Genomic DNA, 21,776 nt, shown 5'->3' with positions numbered 1-21,776 from the left:
TATTTCTACTCTTTGTTTCACAGTGTGTCTTTGTGTCTACCACTAAATGACAAAACCAAAGTGGAAAATTTGTCACAAAAAAGAAAAAAACATGCATCAAGGGAGAGTCCAAGGCCTATGCCTTAGGCGCTTGTACATTTCTTAGACTTTTTCCCCCCTCTTTTTTTTTTTTGCTGTTTAGGTCTTAAATTCGAATCAAGGTGTTTTCAACTACAACCTCACAATAAGCCACCCTGTGGTATAATACATTTTGATGCCTTATTGGAGGCGAGGGGTCACTTCGCTCAGACCATAAGTCCCTGAAACACAATTTGTCCCACAAGCCCCTTGTTCTCTTGTTCTCAGGGCTGGGTTTCCATCTTATCAGAGAACTTTCGGTCCAGCAGTCAAATCAGAAACTACTTATGAGGGGTGAATGCAATCTAACTGCCGGGAAAACAGGGAAACTGGCACTTGATGAAGAAAAGACATGCATCTTAATGTTGGAAGGCTCCCTGCTTTATACTTCCAAACATACTAAACCAACATTTTATTTTTTTATTTCCACTGCATACAGTATGATGAATGTATTAAAGGATTAAGGCTGGCTTGATTGTATATTTTTCATTATCATCAATAAATCCCTTGAAAAACACCAAAATTAAAAGTGTGTTAGTCATTCAATACTACTTTCCTATCGTGTCTGTGGCACCTTTTCTGCAGACACACCTCTTGTGCAATAGGTCTTAAATACATAATGTAATTTAAAAAAGGCTCAGTGGTTTCCTAAAACTGCTGTGCACTGTATTTAGCAAACACTGTTTAAACACAAGTAAATAATGCATTCGTTGGGGACTATTTTCAGCCGCGGATTAATACACATGAATGTGTTTTTTACGTTAGCTGGATGGTGTATGTGGGTCATCTGTAAACCAGTGCAACAGTGACAATGCTTGTTAATAGGATCAGTTCATTGTTGGTTTTGGTCTTTTCAAGCGATTTGTTAACAATAAGTAAAATATAGAATATTTATCTTTGGATATCCTTTATGGGGAGATGTCCTCAGCACTACATGGTGTTGCACATCTTTTCTCTGTTTGACTGTCACGTTTTTGGAAAAACAGAAGAAAATCTATCCACAAAAAATGAATCAATAAGCTCAGTCAGAATAGTATCAACAGTATAGGACTCTTTGGCGTCTCTGACTTTAAAGGCAGCACTCTTCCTTCCGGGTCCATGCATGGAACATCTCCGGTGCGACTTTGTGAAGATCTGACACGATTCAGTAGGAGTCAGCATTATGGTAATAGTCCCTGCCTTTTCCACGCTCGATTTGGTTTACTAATAATTACTTATAGCCACCCAGGCCTGGGGAGATCAGTGAAGGGCAGAATATGAATGAGCACCCGGTGTGAAAAATGAAGAGCTACTTTAAAAATGATCCAGAGTGAAGGAATAGATCTGTGATGAAGACGACGCCCCATTTTCTGGTGATATGAGACAGTCAGACTAACGACCAGGCTCAGATGGATAACAGGAAAAGGAGAGAGAGAATGTGACAGCTGAATATGGGTACACTCCTCAATAACTTTCCACTCAGTTCCTGCTGTCACACTGGAGGCGGCAGAGGCTTGAATGAATGGATAAAAAATGCATCATATACAAACATTCAATATCCAAGTTCTCATATAACATAACTGAAAAAAGATGGACTAGCACTGTAGTGCTCAGAAGTCCCCATTTCTTTGTGCCACAGTCTACAGCCAAATCAATAGCTTAGATCTCCTTGACATGGAGAGTTGGCCTAATCAGAATGAATGTCCGTGTTTAGCACTAATCTAAATACAAGCAAACAAAAGTCCAGGCCTCGGAGGGATTTTATTTAAGTGCAATCATGTTTGACAAATGAGATTCAGATAGGAGGGAGCATGGCACTTCAAAAGCCACAAGAGCCCCGCTCCACTTGTATTGGATATATGTCTGAAGAGAGATTGCTTAATACTTGAATGAAAAGTCAGGCGAAGGGTAGAAGGGAAAATAATGATACACACATTACAAGAGACTTTTTTTTTGTGTGTGTGGTTCAGAAAAACAACAACAGAATTACTGTCTAAAGTTTAAACAGCACTGCCTTGTATTAAAACCCGGCTTTAGAACAGGTATATCATCTACAATATCACTACTCACATGCAAAAACCCAGGTTCAGTTATGTGATAGATTTGGGGTTTTAAAATCGTATATTTAATCAACATAGAATCCTAAAACCTATTCTGTCATTAATTGCAGAAAAACGTCATTATAGGTATTGATTTCGATGGATCAAGACGTATCAAACACTCTTGAAATGTCAGAGCCTCACAGTAAGAATTCATCCTGTATATGAGTTTTTGCATTGAGGAAAACTAATGAACCACTAACCAGCTATCTTTAAGCCTTGATACAGTTTAAAAACTCAACCCTCATACAGCTGTTACGAACGGGCAAATTAGCTAAAGAGACCAAAGCCGTTTTTTGTACCAGGCTGTTTATTTCTGTAGTAAAGTATTTTTAATATGGGGCATTAAGGAGATTGACTCACTTCTGTAGCCAGCCTCAAGTGGCGGTTTAAGGAGCTGCAGTTTTTGTTACTTAAGTTGTTGGCTCCATTTGCCAGCCCCTGAGGTTAAATATTAACACTGAAACGGAGGTGACTCTCAGCCATGAATGTGGACAGACTGTCCTACCTGCTGTGGGATTATCTGCTCAGATGATGTGGCAAGATTGACGGCAAACACATGGTCCCTGCAAGAGATAGAGAATCAAGGAATTATTAGTGGAGCCATTTTCAGATGCTTTTTGTCAGGCTTGATTCCTTTTGAATGCAAAGCCCCATAAACCTCTTCTGCTTCTATTTCACTCAATAGGATTGATCGTATCTGTTCAACAACAGAGGGTGCAAGGTGGATTAGCAGCCAACGTTTATTGGCCTTTCAACTTCATAAACTCGCAAAAGTTTTCCAATGTCAAAAGTTTGCCAACTATCGACAAAAACCCTTATGAATCACTTTGTGAAGTGAGGCATGCACTTTGTTGTATGCAGCTGTGGAAAATATTAAGTCCATTTAAGTACATTAGGAATCTCCATACCTTTTTGGATGGGATTCTTGGCAGTGAGAGTACTGCAGTTTGAGCCAGAGCCAAAAACTGTAGCAGAATTTATTTTGCACAATGAAAACAAGCAGAGGAGGTGCAAGTCGTACTTTTTAGATAATTAACCTTCGACATCTTGATCGAGAGGGGAGCAAAGTGCAATTAGGCTAATATAAGCTCTGGAAAAGCTTGCAACATGAAAGCAGTTTGTTGTAGAGGTTCTGCCTTGGATACCTTACACAGTAATGAAGGTTTGTGTGGACTGACCAGAGCTCACAACAGCAATAGAAGTATTTATTCAGCCAAGAGCCAGAATTTACTGTTGAGCCTTCAGGAATTTTAAGATTTAAAAATGACTCTGAAATTGTACTAACACTCTCTCTGCCTTCAAGGCCCCCTCTTACAACAGATACTCAGTCAAATAAATTTCTCTACCCATGCTGACACATGTTTTTCTGATGTCTTTTGCTGTTTCCCTGCTTACGATGTTGCAAATTTTAAAAATTTTTCTCCCTCACGTCCCTTTCAAGGGCCCATTTGCCTCTTGCTGAGCTATCAGTATAAATTAGAACTGAATTGATTTTATGCTTAATTGACTTTATTGGTCATATAAAAGAACAGCAAACACCTAAATACATTGTTTTATATACTCCAATGGACGCTTCAGGGTTTTTTGGCTGCTGATGAAGATTTTAAGAACTCAGTGGATAACATTTTGAGGTCTGGTAACTCATCAAAATTTTTGGACTAAAAAACTAGAACGAATAATCAGAACATTAACCAATAGTTAAAAATTGTGATGGCTTCCTTTGTGCAGCCATGCATATATTCAGATTTGCTAATAGAGGTCAACATGCAGTGTATAGATAAAATAAAGATTAAACTAGCAGGTGAGTGGTGATGACTGACCGGGCAGCGATGTAGAGCATGTGGTTGATCCTCAGCATCCTCTGGAAGTCCAGGCCCAGGCGGACGGTGTCATTGTCCGACATGAGTCCCTGGAAGCTGGGGTAGAGGTAGGAGGCTGTTTGGGATAAGAGATGGAGAGAAAAAGAAAATGTCTTCTCAGAAAAGGGTAGAAATGTGAGACTAACATACTGTGTCACAATTAGGTCTTTTTTTTTTTTCAAAATTGGAAAATAAAGTCAGAACTCAAACCGGGCCTATCCTTCCAACGAGAAATAACAAAAATATTTTCCACACCGGCCAGTTTTCTGAATCATGAAATTCATTCTTAGTTGTTCAGTGTTTTTTTACAAACAGCTCTGTTTGTCATTGGTAAAGAGTTGGTAGGACATCGACATCATCCACAAAAGTTCCACAGCTTAGAAAAACATTACACCTTTGCAGTTTAAGAAGCACTAAACCAAGGTTACAATTTGGCCTATAGTTCTGACCATCCAGAGCATACGCTATATGCTAATGTGCACTTGTGGAGGTGGATGAGCAGGGGAAAAAATAGCATCCAAAGTTGCAAATTAGCTGGTCGTGTCACAGAAGTCAGTCGGATTTAAATAAATGGCTCCTGGTAAACATTTTTTAACAGACACATCCGGGAACTGGGCCAAGTGAGGACAAGGAAATGAACCATGGAAACGATGGAAAATCTCTCTGTCTGGTCAGCCCCCATTTAAATAGCACTCGTCTATCTCTGAGGTCACAACAGTTCAACTTTGTGTCGTCATGTATGCAATTATAAATTCCTTCACATGACCAAACTACCCTAAAAAAAAACTGTATTACAGATAATACCATGTGGTTAAAATAAAGATGTGCGTGAGAAGCAATACAAAACCTGTGAGATAGGATGGACTGAGGAATGTGGTACAAAGAGAGATATAATATTGACTCTGCACTGCACTAAGGCTGATTTTTAAATGTTTTCTTGTTCCTCTTCTGCATCTTAATTCCATCTTGCCTTTTTTAGACTAACTCACTCAAGGGAAATATTAATTTAAACAATGGGAGATGGTGTCCAGTACTCTAAATAACAGAGTGACAGGCAGTCAGTAGATGGACATGCCTTTCAAACATTCGATAAAAAAAAAAAAAAAAAAAAAAAGATCCTCCAGGCAGAAACAAAATTGGCCAGCTCAATACTGACACCAGGCTGTCTTTCACATCACAGAGACTTCCCCTGCTGTTTCCTTTTTTTTAAACCAAGCACAGATTCAGCTCAGGGCCATGGCACTCTGAGTCTTTAAAGTACTGTATTAAGTGCCCTCCAGCCTCCCATCTGACCTGGGCTGCTGTTGAGTTAGCAATCCCCGCTAGAAATACACCACCATTTGAAATTAGTCTCTCTACAGGGAGTCGTACGTTCCCCTAACCGCTGGTCTCGAATCGACTGTTTAAAGATTTAAACGCCTAATGTCTGGCTGAGCACAGGATCTCGCTGTGCTACTCGAGAGACTCCCATTGGCTCGACCGCCCGCCCCGCTATCCTCCCCCTGGCAAATGAGGATTTTTAATTACTCTTTACCACTTTCTCAATCTCTAAAGTTTGGGGGGGGGGGGCAGCCGAGGCATTGCTCAGGGCGAAATCCTGATCAGCAGGTGATGGTGCCCAGAGTTATTGAAGATCACTGCCTCTCGGAGCACATGTACGCTGCTGGCCAAATACTGAATCAAAGTTCTACATCCTGAGGCTGCAGAACAAGGTGCACCCTGGATGAATGCTTTGCTCCAAAATGTTAACCTAGCTCATGATTTGCCACAAGGCTGCAATAATTAGTCGATTAGTCAGTCAACAGAATATTCGTCAGCAACTATTTTCATAATCAATTAATTGTTAAAGTCATTTTTCAAGCAAAAATGCCAAATATTTGATGGTTTAGCTTCCCAAATGTGAGAATATTAATCTTTGCTGTATCTTAAATTACAGAAATATAATTATCTGTTGGCTTTAGAAAGTTGGTCAGACTAAACAAGACATTTAATGAGATCTATATCATTTAGAATCATCTAAAAAATTAACATCCTTCAGCACTCTGGCTTGCAATGGTTTAAACAGAGATGAAATTGTTGGATACATTTATTTCTCACAGCATTTGAAACTGTTGTATTGGGCTCTCGCATCTCATAAGCTGTAATTAATGGATATATTACTGGATCTCATCTTATCACCTGTACTTCTAACAATAAACTTACAATAATGCAGCCCCCTTTCATTAGTGTTAAGGTTCGAGTATTCTACACATTTTTATAATAAAAAATACTTAAGAAACAGTTTGTAATGGGCAAACTGTACACTCTTTTCATATATTTATTATGATATGGTTAAAAAAACTGACTCTGAAAAGAAGGGAAGAATTTAATGACAATTTCATGTGTTAGAGTATGTGGAAAGTTTTAGAGTCCTATTATGGTCTAAATCAAAAGTTCATGTTGAGTGAAATTGTCTGATACAGTCCTTGGTTGCAACAAAATCTTAAACAACTTTGCCCTCCATCATACTGTTTGACACCAATCATCAAAACACGGTTTATGAAGCATATGTATCTAGCTGAGAATTTAATTCTGGGGAAAAGACTGAATACTTCATATATAAAGGTCGAATATGGCAGCAGCTTCATCTATAAGCATCTCCAGTATAATAATGTATTTACTTACCTTCAAAAACATTAATTGGTCAAACCTACTCAGCAGGCAGTCTGTCACAAAAAAGACAAGATGCTGAGGCGAGGCGTCTGCCCACTTTCCAAAAAAAAGTAGTGACTGTATGATTTCATAGACTTCAGACTGATGAAGTACTGTGATTCATAATGGACGTCTCACAGAGTTGTGAGGGACCTTGTGCCACACTGTCACCTGCTGGAACCAGAGGTGACAAATTGCTCTCATTACACCTGGGACGGAGCTCCACATATAGCACTATTAGTGCAGCTATTTCTGCTAATGGTTGCGTTACTCTCTTCCAGATACATCAATTACAGTGTGCGGGCCATGGTCTCAGCCACCTCTTAAATCAATTATGGGCCATTACATTTAGTAGCCAGGACCTCTTCTGTAGACCTCCCCTGTGATTGGGTGCCAATGATGGGTCCCCAGGGTGGTCCATTGAAGCACTGTCTTCAGAGTGTCACAGATGTCAAAGAACCTCCTTAGTAAAAATCTCATCTTAATGGCTGGTGCTGAACTCTGAGGTTTTACCTTCTTAAGCTGCAGTCACATGTAGGACTGGGAGATAATAATATTAACCTTTATGGACTGTCATCATTTAAAAAATGATCCATTGTTGCCCTTTTAGTTCTTGTCTGTGTTGTGTTCACACGGACCTATCACAAACAAAACCACAGGTGCAAGCAGAAAGTCTTACAGACTGAAAGGTAACTCATTCTTTGGACAATTTCGATGGCGGCCACCGTGTATCATCAGCGCTGCATTGACCTGCGAAGGAAAATCCAATTCTGCTGGCTGTTGAACTGAAGGTTGCCATGCCAGACTAAAAATACCAAACTAACCTGCAAAAACATTGCAGTTGGACTGAAATGACAAAGCATCATGAAAAATATTGCGATATTGAGTCCAACCTTAGGACCCAGCCCATCATGTGTACAGTTCGTTTTTCTTGGTCCAATCCAGTGTTAAAAGGTTTAGCTGTATCTTTTGTCTTAAGTTAGTTTAGTTTCAACTAAAAATAATTTAGAAGTTGAAGAGGTTACAATTATTTTATGTCAAAATCCTTCTTGTGCCATTTTAACTTGAAAAGAAGGTCCCATTTCCATGTACTGTTTAGGATTAAACCCTCACTCCTTACAAACTGTGCCTCAGCTCTGACTGAGAAAGGCGTTTTCATGCAATCATGGTACTGCTTCCTGAGCTGAAATGGCCTTTTCCACACCAAGGCAACAAAACAGGACTAAAAGAATTAATATACCAGCAGCCGGATAAACCTCAGCACATTTGCTTGCTGCGAAAACATGCCCTTAAAAACACATCCACCTCTTTAAGCCAGGTTCCCCAGTGAGGCGTTAAAATGCCTTAGTGACCCTCGGTTTTACTTTTACATCTACTCCTGCTACAAGAATCACCATGGCAACACAACAGATTTTGAACTTACATTCTCTGCCCACGATGCTGATTGGTTCCAGGTCTTGAGGGAACGGTGTGGCTCCCGAGGACAGCTGAGGTAAGAAGGCGGCTAAGGTGAGAGCCAGGATGGCTGGCAGGACGGGTCGAGGCGAGCCGGGCATCAGCCTCATTTTGGCAGACGATGAGACCTCACCAGAAACACATGGCCCACAGCAGATTCACCTCCCACCTACAATGACAGACAAGGTTATCAGGGTTAGGACGGTTAGCAAGGCTGATCCACCTCCGTATTTACAGAATCACACAGTGAATACATGCTGCTAGAGCTAATAGTTGGGGTATATTACAGTACTTCTAACCCTTATATTGTATTGCGTTAGTGTATCAAGATACTTTTAAATCGTGTTAAAAATCCAACTGCAACAATTGCACATGTGACTGATCAATGACAGCAGCAGTGTTTAAAGGTGGAAGCTAAGTTCTTATTAGCATGCAATGCCTTATGTCAATGCGGCGATGTGATTGAGTGTCCGCTGAACCGCCGAGATGCTACAGTGCAGACACACACATAAAAAAGGTAGATGGAGTCAGAGAGAGAACCACAAACAGGCAGGGAAGCAACCAGGAGAGGAGGCAGGCTGCTGGGGTTCTGACCACCAGGACAACTGCCTCATTTACCACCAACCAATGTCTTTCACAGGTGACAGCATAATAAAACCTTTGCCTACACCGAGGAGAACACCTCACTCCACCCGCCATGACTCCGGGCCCTGATGGCATAATTGACTACTCATGTTAAAGGTCTGTATGTGTGTATTTAAACAGCATCTTTTAAACAACTGCATGGAGGACCTGGGCATGAATCCACTGGTTAGTTGAAGCCTTTCTGTGTAAAATTTCCTCTCATATTCAAATGATAGAAATGTCTATAGTGTGATAATGTATAAAGCTAGAAGGCATTGAGAGTTCACATATTACACAAATCTGAATATTGCCCTTATAATATTTCATATTTTAATGATGTATTACATTTTTGATCTCTTAAGAAAACACCTTTTGGTTGTCCTTTTCCACCAAAGTTAATTAAAATCTGTTGGCATATTTTTTTTAGATATCCTGCTAAAAATATCAGACGAACAAACAAACAAAGTTATTATAGTTGTTGCATTCACTGTTCTAGACACCTGGTGACAGATTCACAGACGTACACAAGGTACATCCTTTCAAATGTTGGCTGATAAACAGGAAGTGACTCATTCATTCTGAATTGCTAGACACAAACAGTAGGAGTGTGCTTTGGATAATTACAGGAGCAACTTAAGACCTAAACAAAAGTGCACTGTGGATGACAACAAACTTCGCTAAAAGATAAGTCAAAAGATAAAGCTGTTACAATACCACAGAACATTTTTGACAAACAGACATTTGGAACAAAACAAAAAGCTTCTCACGAAAAGATGCTGCAACCTCATCCATCCAGTCACAGATGACCATTTTGATCAAATTCCTGTGAACAGCTCTCCTAAAAACAGTTTAGATAAAAGTTGCCATTGAATGTCTGTGTGTGAATAAATTAAGCACTCTGGTCGTTGTGCACAAATGTTAATTTCCACATCTGTTTGATATCCGAGGGAACAGTCAGTGACAGAAGGATGGCAGAGGCATGAAGCAAACGTCGAACTGCGATGACCTGTGCTCACTGCCAACTTATTAAGGGCAAGGTGTCCTCCACGGGGGTTCTTACAAGCCCTCCCCGAGTTTACGTACTGTGTCACTTGGCAATGAGACTTAGGCCAAATGGTTTTAAGTGGGAGCAGAAAATTAAGTCAACAGACACATGAACTGTCATCAATATTGATAATAGTCTGCTTCATTTAAATGCAGAGGAGAAAGCTGCATTTAGCAATGAGGTCAAGCGATGATCACAACGCCATAAATCGGGGGGAGTGGGCGGGTGTCTGCTTGTGTTTACTTTGTGAATTACAACAGCTTGTGTGGCCTGCCTTAGGCGATATATGAGGACAATATACCTGATGGATTAGCTTAATATGCAATGATTTGGATGTTTTTTTCCTGCCAAGGAGGACAGCCATTTGAACAAACAGATTATGTTATAGTGGTATTGCTGCAAGAGACAAATCCATAAGAAAAATCCTTTAAAATGTCAAAAGATTCAAGGCAGAAAAAAAGGCTGAAAGAACTTTGGTCATGTAAATGCTTTAAATGCTAAAATGACACACAACACAGCTTTTAAACAACAAGCAAAGAGTCCCACGTACCAGACAATCGACATAACTATTTCACTTATGACATGAATGTGTTAAAGACAGCCATCAAAAAACACAAGCAGCGCATCGAGGGAACATTATATTCTTGTGAGGAAAGAAGACAGAGATCCTTTATTGACAACCTGGGTGCTTAACTAAAGCAAGGCAGCCAGCAGAGTGTGATGATGATGCATGCAAAACAACATAACCACAGTGAGTACAAGAGCTTATGCAAGACCAGTCATATACCCTGAAACTCAAGCCTTCACTTCTACTACAAGCCGAGACACACCATGCAGACCTGCAGTCTCTTGATGGCTTTTACATTATCCTGAGAGAGCTTTACTGCATTAAAGTAACAGAGTTGGCTTAATATAAGTGGAAATGCCTTATGACAAGACACGAGAAGGCGGGTCACCTCTAGGCCGTATCAAATTCAGGATTAAAGATTTGATTGCCATATCATTAGAACACTTAAGAAACTGTGTCAGTAAGCAAACAGCCACAGCCATCACTGACACGATGCACTACACAAAAACAACTTCCTTTGGCTGCCAGTTGCTGTAGAACTGGTTAGTCTGAACTGCCCTGGCTATTTTTCAGAGGGGAACCAGTCAAAAAGGGTGTTGGCCAAGTAAGAACAAAGGTTTGTGGTGACGGAAAAACTAATTAATGAATCCGTTAACAATGAAGATAAAAGCTGCGTCGGAATCCTTCACAGCTTCAAAAAAATAATTTACAGACACACATTTATATGTTCATAGCCTCTTGAAAAGGGTTATAAGGTAGTAACTAAGACCTAAACCACCTTATTGGCTCAGAAGATACTGCCTAGTTTAAATCCTTATCTTATTAGTTCAACACAATCTTATTAGTTGTGGAAAGATGACATTAAAAATGTTTTATCAGAAGTGAGCCATCCTATAGACACCCAGCCCTAGTTAATGCATCCTAGTTATAACACAGCCAGGATCCAAAATGAACACCGGCAAAGGGCAAAATGTGGGCAAATTTTGGGTTTGGTGGAAAAATAATTTGGGGTCCCCATCCAGGTGGCTGATGAATCATTTGAAATCCCAGCAGATTTACATCGCTGTGCACCGGCTGAGACCAATATGACCCTCACAGTCCACCGTACATCCACCGTGATGTCAGTGAAAGTAGCTTACTATTAACTGGTGCTTTCATAGACAATGTTTATGTTCTTGCTGTAAAAATGTTATTAGAGATTTGGCGAAACATTCCTGGTGTTGAGCCACCAAAAAGAAAACATGAGGATGATGAGAAAAGCCACGGAGATTGGCACTCTCGTGAGATGTGGCATCTGAGCTACGGAGGAGCCCCAAGATCCTGGCTAAATTAGATAAAATATTTTTGCTGGCAAATTTTCACAGTTTACCTGCCATTGGCATATGAGCTAAAAAGTTTATTTTGGACCCTGAACAAAGCGTTTTATGATGCCTGTGTTTATTATACTTCAGTGGTTAACTATATTCAGTATAATCTTAACATTTTAATTAGGCTAAAATATGCCACTAACATCTGAGTGATTTTACAAAAACTTGCCCATATTAGGTTGGTCTATGATTTGGTTCTGTCCAAGCTCCAGCACTATGCTGAGAGTTCAGCTTGAGTAAAATGGCTGCTTGTGCCATTTGACCTTTTCGACACAAATGCTGTCACCAAGCTGCCATGTTTACCTCCTATGTAAATGTGTCAACAATGCATCACCCCTCTGGAATTCTGAAGTTTCTTAATTTAACCTAAAACAAAGACTAATCAGTTAATGACTTTCCGTGCAGTCTGACGAGAGAGTGGATGGCTGATGAGCTGACAGCTGTCGAAGGGAAATAAGCCACCGCTTATCCCATCTTATGTTTGCCCTCTGTGTTCTAGAGTTCGGACGGCACGGCTCCGATCATTTTGTTTTTAATGCACTGGACTTGTTAAGCCATCTGGGAGTCATTGGCAGTTGGGCCTCTTTAGAGGAAAGGGGGTTTCTGGGACACTGGGGCTCTCCATTGATTATCTGACATGCATTAACCAACAGCACTGCGTCTGCGGATTGATAAGATGTATCCACATAGAATTTTGGAGTCTCAAGGCCTTCATCTGCGTTAATGCAAAATTGAGATTACATAATAATAGTCTTAATTGGTTGGCATTAATGAGGCCATGAAGTTCATTCATACTGTACATAAACTCTTGCAGGTAAATATGTTCTACAGTCCCCACTTGCCCGAGAATAATGGTCCAATAAAAACCTGCACTAAAAATCCAAAATTCCAGTCTTATCGTCAATCAACTGCATTGCACAGTATGCACCTGTCGACTCGTGGGACATCTATTTCCTGCCAACACCTGCTGCACACAATGAAACAGTGGAGCATAATGCTAATGCAGGATCACCCTCTAATATTCCCTGACCTCACCAGTATTTCAGTGGCGGGAAGGCTAATCTACTTGCTTTTGATAGCTGCAGAATAGAGTATACCTTTCACCTCACACCTCTGTGCACTTTCAAAGTCTCTCGGCCCCTTGGCTGTGAAAATCTTTAAGCCCCACTATCCTCCACTCTGACATATTTGTGGTACACACTGGCCAGCATAATGAGTGAGCATATCCCTGGCCTCCTCGACAATTTCAGACACAATTAGCCACATTACCCGTCTTCTCTCAGCAGGCCAGAACAAAACAGCTTCCTATGCCAGGCACTATAATAACATCATGAATCTGGTGACCAAATGATTAGTCAACTGTAAGGTATTTTTGAGGATACAACATTTAAATGTTATAATTGTATTAGAGCAATAGAGACAGTATTAATCAAGAAAGGCACATGAGCAAAGGGGGACAAAAAGAGATAAGACCCTGGTTGTAGAATGTACTTGAAGGGTAATGATGCTATATAATTCATGCAAATTAACATATGGAGCATTGTGGTGGTGCTGATTTTGCTTAAAGATACATCAGTTTACATTATTGTCTCCATGACATCATATAAACCTCCACTGACCTGAACAACAATTACTCTTCTCTGCTTTGGTGTAAAGACTTCTTCACAGAAGCACGTTTAAAGCACCTTTAAAACGGCCATGTATAACACAACATACTGAAAAATTGAATACTAATCGCTAAAAATTCCTTTTCCATTCGCACTGGGTAATAATAACAGGGTGTCAATCGTCTATCTTTCCTTCCTTCACCAGACTAGTATATACAACCCTGCCTGATGGTTTCTTTTGTTATTGTCAAAACAACCACATGGGAATTTTAATGTGACAGGAGGAAAAACAACACATGATATGAATGGTGCGTGGTGAGACAAACATTTCATTGTTGAGGCCTGAGCCTTATTGTCCCTCCCCTACCTTCGTTTGGAAGGTTCATCAGACCACCAATCTCACTGCAGTCTCATGACACGAATCACACAGCAGATCACCCTCTGCTCAGAGCTGTTTTCTCTTCGCATTCACATCCTTCCCAAAGTTGACTCCACACAAACAGTCATAGCTGACATTCAAAAGAAAAAAAAAAATCCTTGAGGGTTACACCTCAGTAGTCAGTGAATATTGACCACCAATATTCTTTCCACAAAAAAAAAATCAGCTGAAGACAGTTTGCAAAGAAGTCTGTTTGCGGCCATTCTTCCCTCTACCCAGCAGTCATTTCAACTCTGCACTCAACCCTCTCAGACAGGAGAAACTTTGCTAATTAGATTTCCAATGGCTAACCACGTAGACGTCGTCGTGGCAAATTGGAATTGGGATCAAGGAGCATTGGGCAATAATTGAGAGAACAATCCCCACAGGATGCAGAGGTGGATTGTATGGGCCAGTTTTCAGACGGGTGTTACATGTTGCACGAATGAATTCATGCTGGTGTAGTTACAACCTCACTCCAATTAAGAATGCCTTTAAAAGCAACTTTAAAAGATCACTACAGTTTATCAAGATATGTAGCCTTTAAAATGCCTGTGGCGCTTCTCATTTTTTTGTTGAGAGTACACCGAAATGATAAGAGTTCAACAGTTAGAACAAGAACCACATTGCTGTCTTGATGGACCCCAAATAAAAACGGTCATGAAATGTTTTTTCAAAACACTGCTTCAGACATTTTTTTTTTCTTTGTATACTAAAAGATAAAAACACAAGTTACTTAAAAGGTTTGGGACAAATACGTGGTAAGTGGTACACTCAATATGGAACACTTCCTTCCATGTGCACAAACAGTACGAGTGTAGCTTCATACCATTATTTCTCACAGTCCTTTCATTCTTACATCCAGTGTCAGAGTTTAGACTTCCAGTGGTACCTGTCACTGACCAGGCAGATGCTGTGTATAAACACTTGACACAGCCGAGACATCTAAGCTGGGCTGTTGAATACAAACATGTCAGATAAAGGAGCTGGGGATTTCGGTATATTTCAAAGGTCTTGCAGTGGCAAAAACAGAATGGCCCAGGGGATCTCCGTGGCAACATTTTAAAAAGTCCATTAGCATTGCTGGTCGAAGAGGAATGATGGCTGGCTTCTTTCCTTTTACCAAGAATACAAAATCAATGGTCCCCCTAGTCCTTTAGTTCTTGGATTAGTATGTCAACTGCCTGGTGTCAGTATAATGTAGTGTCATTCTCATAGTGTCTGCATTGTGCCATGGCAGGGAGAGGGCAAGATGGCATCCAGGATGAGATGTGTCTGTCAGGGGAGGTTGGGACCCTCCTTGCCATCAGTGCCACTCAGTCTGTTCCCAGGGGAATGCTGTTTTAACCTCAGTGCCCACAGAGTTCAGACAAGTGACGGGTTGTCCTGTTGCAGAGGCCATCGATTGTCACCCCATGTCAGACTTCTCTACTCTGTCCTCATCGAAGAATCCCCACAGATTAGAGGCTGGTTTATACTTGAGCTTCCATGGCAGATCTTTAGGGGATTGATGTCAAAGTAAAACTAAGCTGACAGCAAGGGCCAACAAAAGTTCTGAAAACGGTTTCATCACTGCACTGATACGATGTACACTACCAGTTGTGAGCGCACAGGTGCAAATATTGGTGTCTCGCTGAAAATGTAGCATTCAATAAGAATCCAACAACTGCTTCGTGCATGAGTATCACTCTTGGAGAAACGTAGCACTGCCTTGAGTTAGGCCTATTCTCAGGACGTCTTTCTATAGACCGTGAGTTGGCCAGACTTCACACAGAGGGATCTATGCAGGACTCAGACAGTGAGACGGTTCTCTGATCGATCTGCAAAACCGCTGCAGGCGTCATCCATCGTCTTCATGTCTATTTGCAATGGGCGAAAAAAAAGCCCAGAGGGCTATCAGTGGAAGAAGGATCAGGCATGCACTAGTGGAATCCTCTTCTTTCGTCTGCCTCCTGTTAATTATTTAGATTCATTTCCACAGAGGCATATAATTCCCTGACCATTCTGTGCTCTCTGTCAGTCAGGATGCACCTTCAATCTTCTGTGGTCCTTATGGCATTTTCAAACGAGTCTTACCTCGGGGTCACCAAATCAAACAGATCACTTTAAAATATGCTGGGCAGCAATTGGGCTAACCCACCTCTCATCTCTCCTTCTCTTCTTCATACATAAAAGTGAATGTTAACTACCCCCTTCTCCTCTCAATCTCTCTGTCATCAATAATTCAGAATGTTATTGAGAAACACTACCTGAACCCTGTATTGACAGAAATCCAAGCACTGTCATTCCCTCAAGGGCGTCATAATTGGATACCCCCTGAGGCTACTGCTGCGAAATACAGAGCAAGAGGGGAAAGCAGGCTGAGTGTTGTTGTTTTCTGTATTTTGTGTTTCCATTTTTACCTTTCTATTTAAGGGACTCCAATCTGACCCAACAGCCAAAGTCCGCCAACTTATCGACTCGAGGACAATCCCTTAGGAATGTTTAGAGGTGGGTAAGAAGGTGTTTGAGTGTCCTAACTTTACTGAGTGGGGACTGCAAAAGGAATCACTGAACAAAGGCCGTCTGTGTCATGTCAAGACATTTTCTTAAAACAACTGTATTTGACAATTAATATCAACATTGCATAATCTCATACAGCACTAAGCCCCATGAAAATGAAAGACATAAGCCACATTTTCTGTGAAATGAAAAACATCAGTAAGGATGACACGGAATAGATGATACACCGTGAACAGGTATTTCCCAGACACACTTCAGAAAGTAAAATCAGTGTTTTCCCCGTAAACTGATTTATCTGTATGTGCGTCATGGAAATACAACACCCCTATTCTAATGTCGTACACTGTCGTCTGCTCTAAAACAATGGAGGAAAGAGGTGATATAAAAAGGAGAAAAGATCAGATATTATCTCCTGTCTCTGAATAGTTTATACACTATTGTGTTGTGAGTGTTTCATGATTCACACAGAACTGCTGACCCTATAAAAGCATGAAGAGAAGCACAATCTAGCCAGATGTAGCATATTCTACGGACCGGTCGTGGATTAAAATATGCTAATATAATGCTACGATATATTAAATGTGGCACACAAGTTCATTCTAGTGTAGTTACAACCTAGCTCTAATTAAGGATGCCTTTAAAAGCACCTTTAAAAGATCACAACAGTTTATCAAGATTAGTAGCCTTTAGAGATGCCTGTGGCACCTTGGTTTTTTTTAGTTGAGAGTACACTGAAATTATAAGAGTTTAACAGTTAGAACAAGAGCCTCAATGCTGTCTTGATGGACACAAAATAAAAATGGCCATTACATTTTCTGAGCTTGTCATGATTCACACAGAACTGCTGACCCCTACAATAGCATGAAGAGAAACACAAGCTAGCTGGATGTATCATTTCCAACAGACCAGGCAGGATGAAAATATGTTAATAAAATGCTTCAATATAGTGAAGAGAGATGGGGAGAGAAAGGTGGATTTTTTTTTTTTGCCCCAGGTTTTGTTTTTAAAAAAAAAAAAAAAAAAAAAAACACTAATTTTTGGTTTTTTTTAAAAAAAAAAAGTTTTTTTTTTTAATGTTTCCTACACCTCTCGGTACAGGAGGAACAGTGGAGTGAAAAGGGGGCTTTTACATGGACAGTAGCACAGCAGGGGTGTGGTGGGGGGGGGGGGTAATCAACAAATGTAAAGAAATGAACAGGACCTGGGTGAGCATGTCAAGGTTCCTTCTATAGTTGGATAGATTGGAAAATCTTCATTTAGGGCAAACAAATGTAAAACCTACATAGGTGAAAAACTGAGTGGAAACACACTTTTAGTTTGCCACTGCTGAGGATGCTTCATCTGAGGACCACCACTTTGAGGACTTCACGGTGGCTTTGTGTCCTTTCAGTCAGTAGCGGACAAAAAGAAGAGCGAGACTTCTCTATTAACACAGCGGCTCTTTGATCTCTATCTCCCCTGTGGTACCAATTAGATTGCTGCACTGTTTGCATTTCAGACTCTTTGCACTTCCTATTTTGAAAGACATCCTGCATGAATTATCAATCTACCGGAACTTTTATTCCCTTTTGACGAAAAGTGAATTATGAGTGGCATATCTCCAAAGTTGGGCTCATTTAAATGAGGGAACTCTACGAGTGCTGAAGGGATAAGATATTAGATACCTAGGTTCCCGCACTGATCACTGCTGCCTTCACTCAGTGTAAACTCTTTTATTTCACTATGATGCAACGACGAGGCCTTGTGCTTATTTCTCTTGACAAAAGAAGAGGTTGCAGATTCAAGTGTGCTAAAATAGTGCTTTCTACTCAAAATATAAAAACACAGGAAGGCAGAGTAGTTGAGAATTGATCAAAGGAAGATAAATAGCTGTGAAGATTCTTCCCCTGCTTTTATCCCTTGTTAGCAGAGGCAATCACACAGCCGTCACCCAGAAGATCCATCCCTGTCACATTACCCCAACAAGATTATAAAGGAAGAGAGGGGGAGAAAAGCTACCAAGGGAATGTGTGGCAAAAGTACATTTGGTGAATTTCAGTTGAACAAGAACAAAAGCAGCGAGCCCTGCTTTTATAAATGAATGATTTTATGCAATCTGAGTGGTCGATGCTGATGAAGGGAAATATAAATCAAGGGTAAGAGTGAGGCTTCTCGGCGAGAGTGCCTCACGGAGATAATGGCATCATCATGCCTGTGTGGTTCGCTGTTCCTGGGAAGATTAAACACTTTATCATTGTCTTTGGGACAAACAGTCTCTGTACGTAGAGCATGCATCCAATTATTAGACGCCTTTTATGCTCACACTCGACATCCACACGTCAGCATCATCACACACCAGAAGCCTTAAGAGGAGAGATGAAAAGAGACAGCAGTCTTATCAGGACAGTGCTACCTTTCAGGGCAGTAGCCCACGGTGGCAGCTGACCTCACTTTTATTACCGCTGTCTCACACTGATGATATCATCTAAACACATAGTGAAAGACCCAGAAGCTTTCAAGCTCAGTTTATCTCATTTTATGGCTCTAACAACTCCGTCTCTCCCAAGAAAAGTCAATGGCCATAGGCAATCATACACCAAGGAGCAGTGTGGCTCCTCTCACCTCATCAAAGGCTACACTCTGTCATGGAACATGGGAGGTAGGAGTAGGAGCTGGGGCATGAAACAGAGAAATGGGACATGAACAGTGACAGTAGAGTAAAGACAGTATATCTAAATGAGGAAAAGGAGGAGGAGGAGGAGGGGAATGACAGCGTCTCACAGCTCAGTGATCTGGAATCAGCCAGACAATCAATTCCACCACTCAGATTCAGGCTGGCAGCTCCTGCTTCAACGGCACTGAGCATCACAGGCAGCACCAAATTATCAACAGTGCTAAATTACTTTAATTATGAGTCAAAGTAGTCAAATGAGATAAACATGTGACATTCAAAAGTGTAACGCTGACCGTTCCTAGGCTCCACCATTGTTGTACAATTGCCTGCAATTTTCCATTAGGTACTTTATCTTAGATTCTGTTGCTATGGACAACTCAACTCACAACAAACATGGTGGCACCCTTTCTGTTTATCCATCTTCTGGAGTGGAATCAAACGCGACAGCAAAAATAAGTAATAAATGCAAAGTAATTGGCATAGTTCACGCAGTGTGAAAGAAACCTCTATTTCAGGTCAAAATTAGTGGAAAGCCGAATTCTGCTGCCCCTCCCTAACCGTGACGAAACAGACAAGACTACTGGGTCTATTGTGTATGTTGAGCTCCGTTGAAAGTGGTAGCAGCTGCTGCGCCATAAATAGCAGATCACTGGCTAACTGTAGCCTCTCTCACATAGCTGCCGGTAGTGTTAGCAAGACACTGAGCGCTGAAAAACAACGTTGTACATCAACAAGATTTATTCCTCTGCAGTAGCAATAAACACATCATATGGGGCAGCCAATAAATGTGTTATATGAACTTAGTAAGTATTTTGGGCTGACAAACACTAACGATCACACACTGCGTAGCCACGCCTCCCACAGTCGTTGCTCCTTCGCTCCTCTGCTGCCTTTTTTAAATACGCTGGAAGACGGGACTCTATCAGAATTTAAGGATGTGGTTACCCTTTAAGTGTGGACACTAAGCTAATACTGCCTGCGCTTGATATTTCATAACTTTTTAGACGGATGCAATGAAACACACACACACCATTAACGTCACCTGGATACATCGCAAAAAGTTATTACATGACTATCTTCGAGATCCTGCTCATAAACATTTAGGCTTATACCTGTTGTGCCAGTTGTAAGGTTGTCGGGAGAGAGCAACCCATCTCCCGATTTGACAAATTAAATGACGGATCATAAGACCCAGTCGCCAATCTGACAGATCTAATCCCATTCATTTTCCGAGGCATCAGAGGCATCAGAGGCATCAATCACTATTGTGCATTGTTCTTCTGACGACGTGCTGCTTTTACCGGCTCAGCAGCACTGACGTGTTGCTAAGTTAGACTGTTGGCTGCTTGTGTTCCTGCGTGTGTCTAATGTGTCTGAGTTGTGTGTTAAAGCACAGCCCGGATCTCAGTTTAGATAATGTAGCCTTTCCAGCACTTAAGGAGGATAAGCTCTTATCTCTGTCTAAATCCCCAACAGTCATTAGAGGCGGCAGGGCCTGCTTAGAAGTCCATCTAATTAGGGCTCAAATCATCCTTCCCTCCTTCCAACATAAAGATCACTGCAATGGACACTGGGGATTAAACAGGCATTGTATTTAGGATGTCATTACTTCTACCTTGTCATGAGTAACTACTGGAATGAGCCCTAGAATGTATTAAAGCTTAAGTTTGTGATTTTACATTATAAGAAGGAGGTATGTTTATATAAGAATCTTACCGGAGACAGTTGCCGAGTCATTAAATACATAAGCAATATGCTGCTTAATATACATTTTCCAGATGTCTAATCGTTTGAAAATCCATGTTTCCTTGTGAGACATTTCTTTAATGTTTCTCGAGTCAAGAGTCCTCATGCAAAGCTCCATGTCACCCCACAAATAAAAAACAACACTTCATAGTAGCAGATCAAAGCAGCGCATGTAGTATTCATCTGTCGACTCCCCCACCATTCCTGAGCCCGAGTGTTCTGCTCATCTGCATTTTAGGTTTTTAGAGACACGAGTGAAGCAGACACAAAGAGAATAAGAGAAGTTGAGAACAGACCGATTCACACTGGGAGGGCTGTAGGATGGACAGGAAGAAGTAAGACAGAGGAGAAAAACAAAAGCTGTCTTTTGCCAGTAGACGTACCACTGATTCTGATTCTTTTCTTCCCCACCCACTCCACCTCTCTCTTCATCCTTCCACTAGGTTTGACCAAGCAGCTATAATAATAGGAAAGTGAGAGGACAAACGGGGCCATCTATAATGGGGCTAGATACTAGTGTGAGCATGCTGTTGAGCCTGGGTGGTGGTGTCATTAAGTGTGAGTGCGTGATAAATGCACTCTGCTTGTCGGATTTGAGATTCTCATTAGTCTGTGTTCAGGAGGAGACCTGGGGCCATTACTCTTGTGGCTGCCTTGACAAGAGGCTGAATGTGTCTGTGTATAGGAGCAAGAGAAAGCGTGTGCAGCTATTGGGATGCTTGTATACATAGAGGCATTTCAGATGACGTACCGCGCCCTCTGGCAGCCACAGTCGAAGGTTCTCACGCAACAGCTGGTTGTATCAATTGCATGACTTTGCATTTCAAAAGTCAATTAGCGTCCAATAGTTATGATTCCTATATGTGGTGTTTCTAACTGATAAGTGATGATTACACGATTGACACGTACATTTTGAGTTGCTTCTTGGCAGCCATTGCTGTCTGATACATATTATAATTGGACTAATTGTATATAGGGGTGAGTCATTTAGAGCCGATTGATTTTGAAGAGTCAGGACTACATCAGCATATAACCAGGCCGAA

The 21,776-nt window shown here is 41.0% G+C and overlaps 1 protein-coding gene across 6 annotated transcripts in view; it reads right to left on the bottom strand.

Moving 5' to 3' along the window:
- sema6e (sema domain, transmembrane domain (TM), and cytoplasmic domain, (semaphorin) 6E) overlaps positions 1 to 21,776 on the bottom strand; it is a 147,670-nt gene that overhangs the window by 57,043 nt on the left and 68,851 nt on the right. For all 6 annotated transcript variants that reach the window (XM_051405911.1, XM_051405916.1, XM_051405917.1 and 3 more), the window contains 3 exons: positions 8,172 to 8,372; positions 4,019 to 4,133; positions 2,704 to 2,761 (listed from right to left, as the gene is read on the bottom strand). In XM_051405911.1, coding sequence (XP_051261871.1) covers positions 2,704 to 2,761; positions 4,019 to 4,133; positions 8,172 to 8,313 — 315 coding nt within the window. In that variant the 5' untranslated portion in view covers positions 8,314 to 8,372. The remainder of the gene's footprint in view (positions 1 to 2,703; positions 2,762 to 4,018; positions 4,134 to 8,171; positions 8,373 to 21,776) is intronic.

Source organism: Dicentrarchus labrax, unplaced genomic scaffold (assembly GCF_905237075.1).
Source record: "Dicentrarchus labrax unplaced genomic scaffold, dlabrax2021, whole genome shotgun sequence".
NCBI lineage: Eukaryota > Metazoa > Chordata > Actinopteri > Moronidae > Dicentrarchus > Dicentrarchus labrax.
Note: the sequence above shows the minus strand (reverse complement) of the source record. Positions and strands in the feature narration are given on the sequence as shown.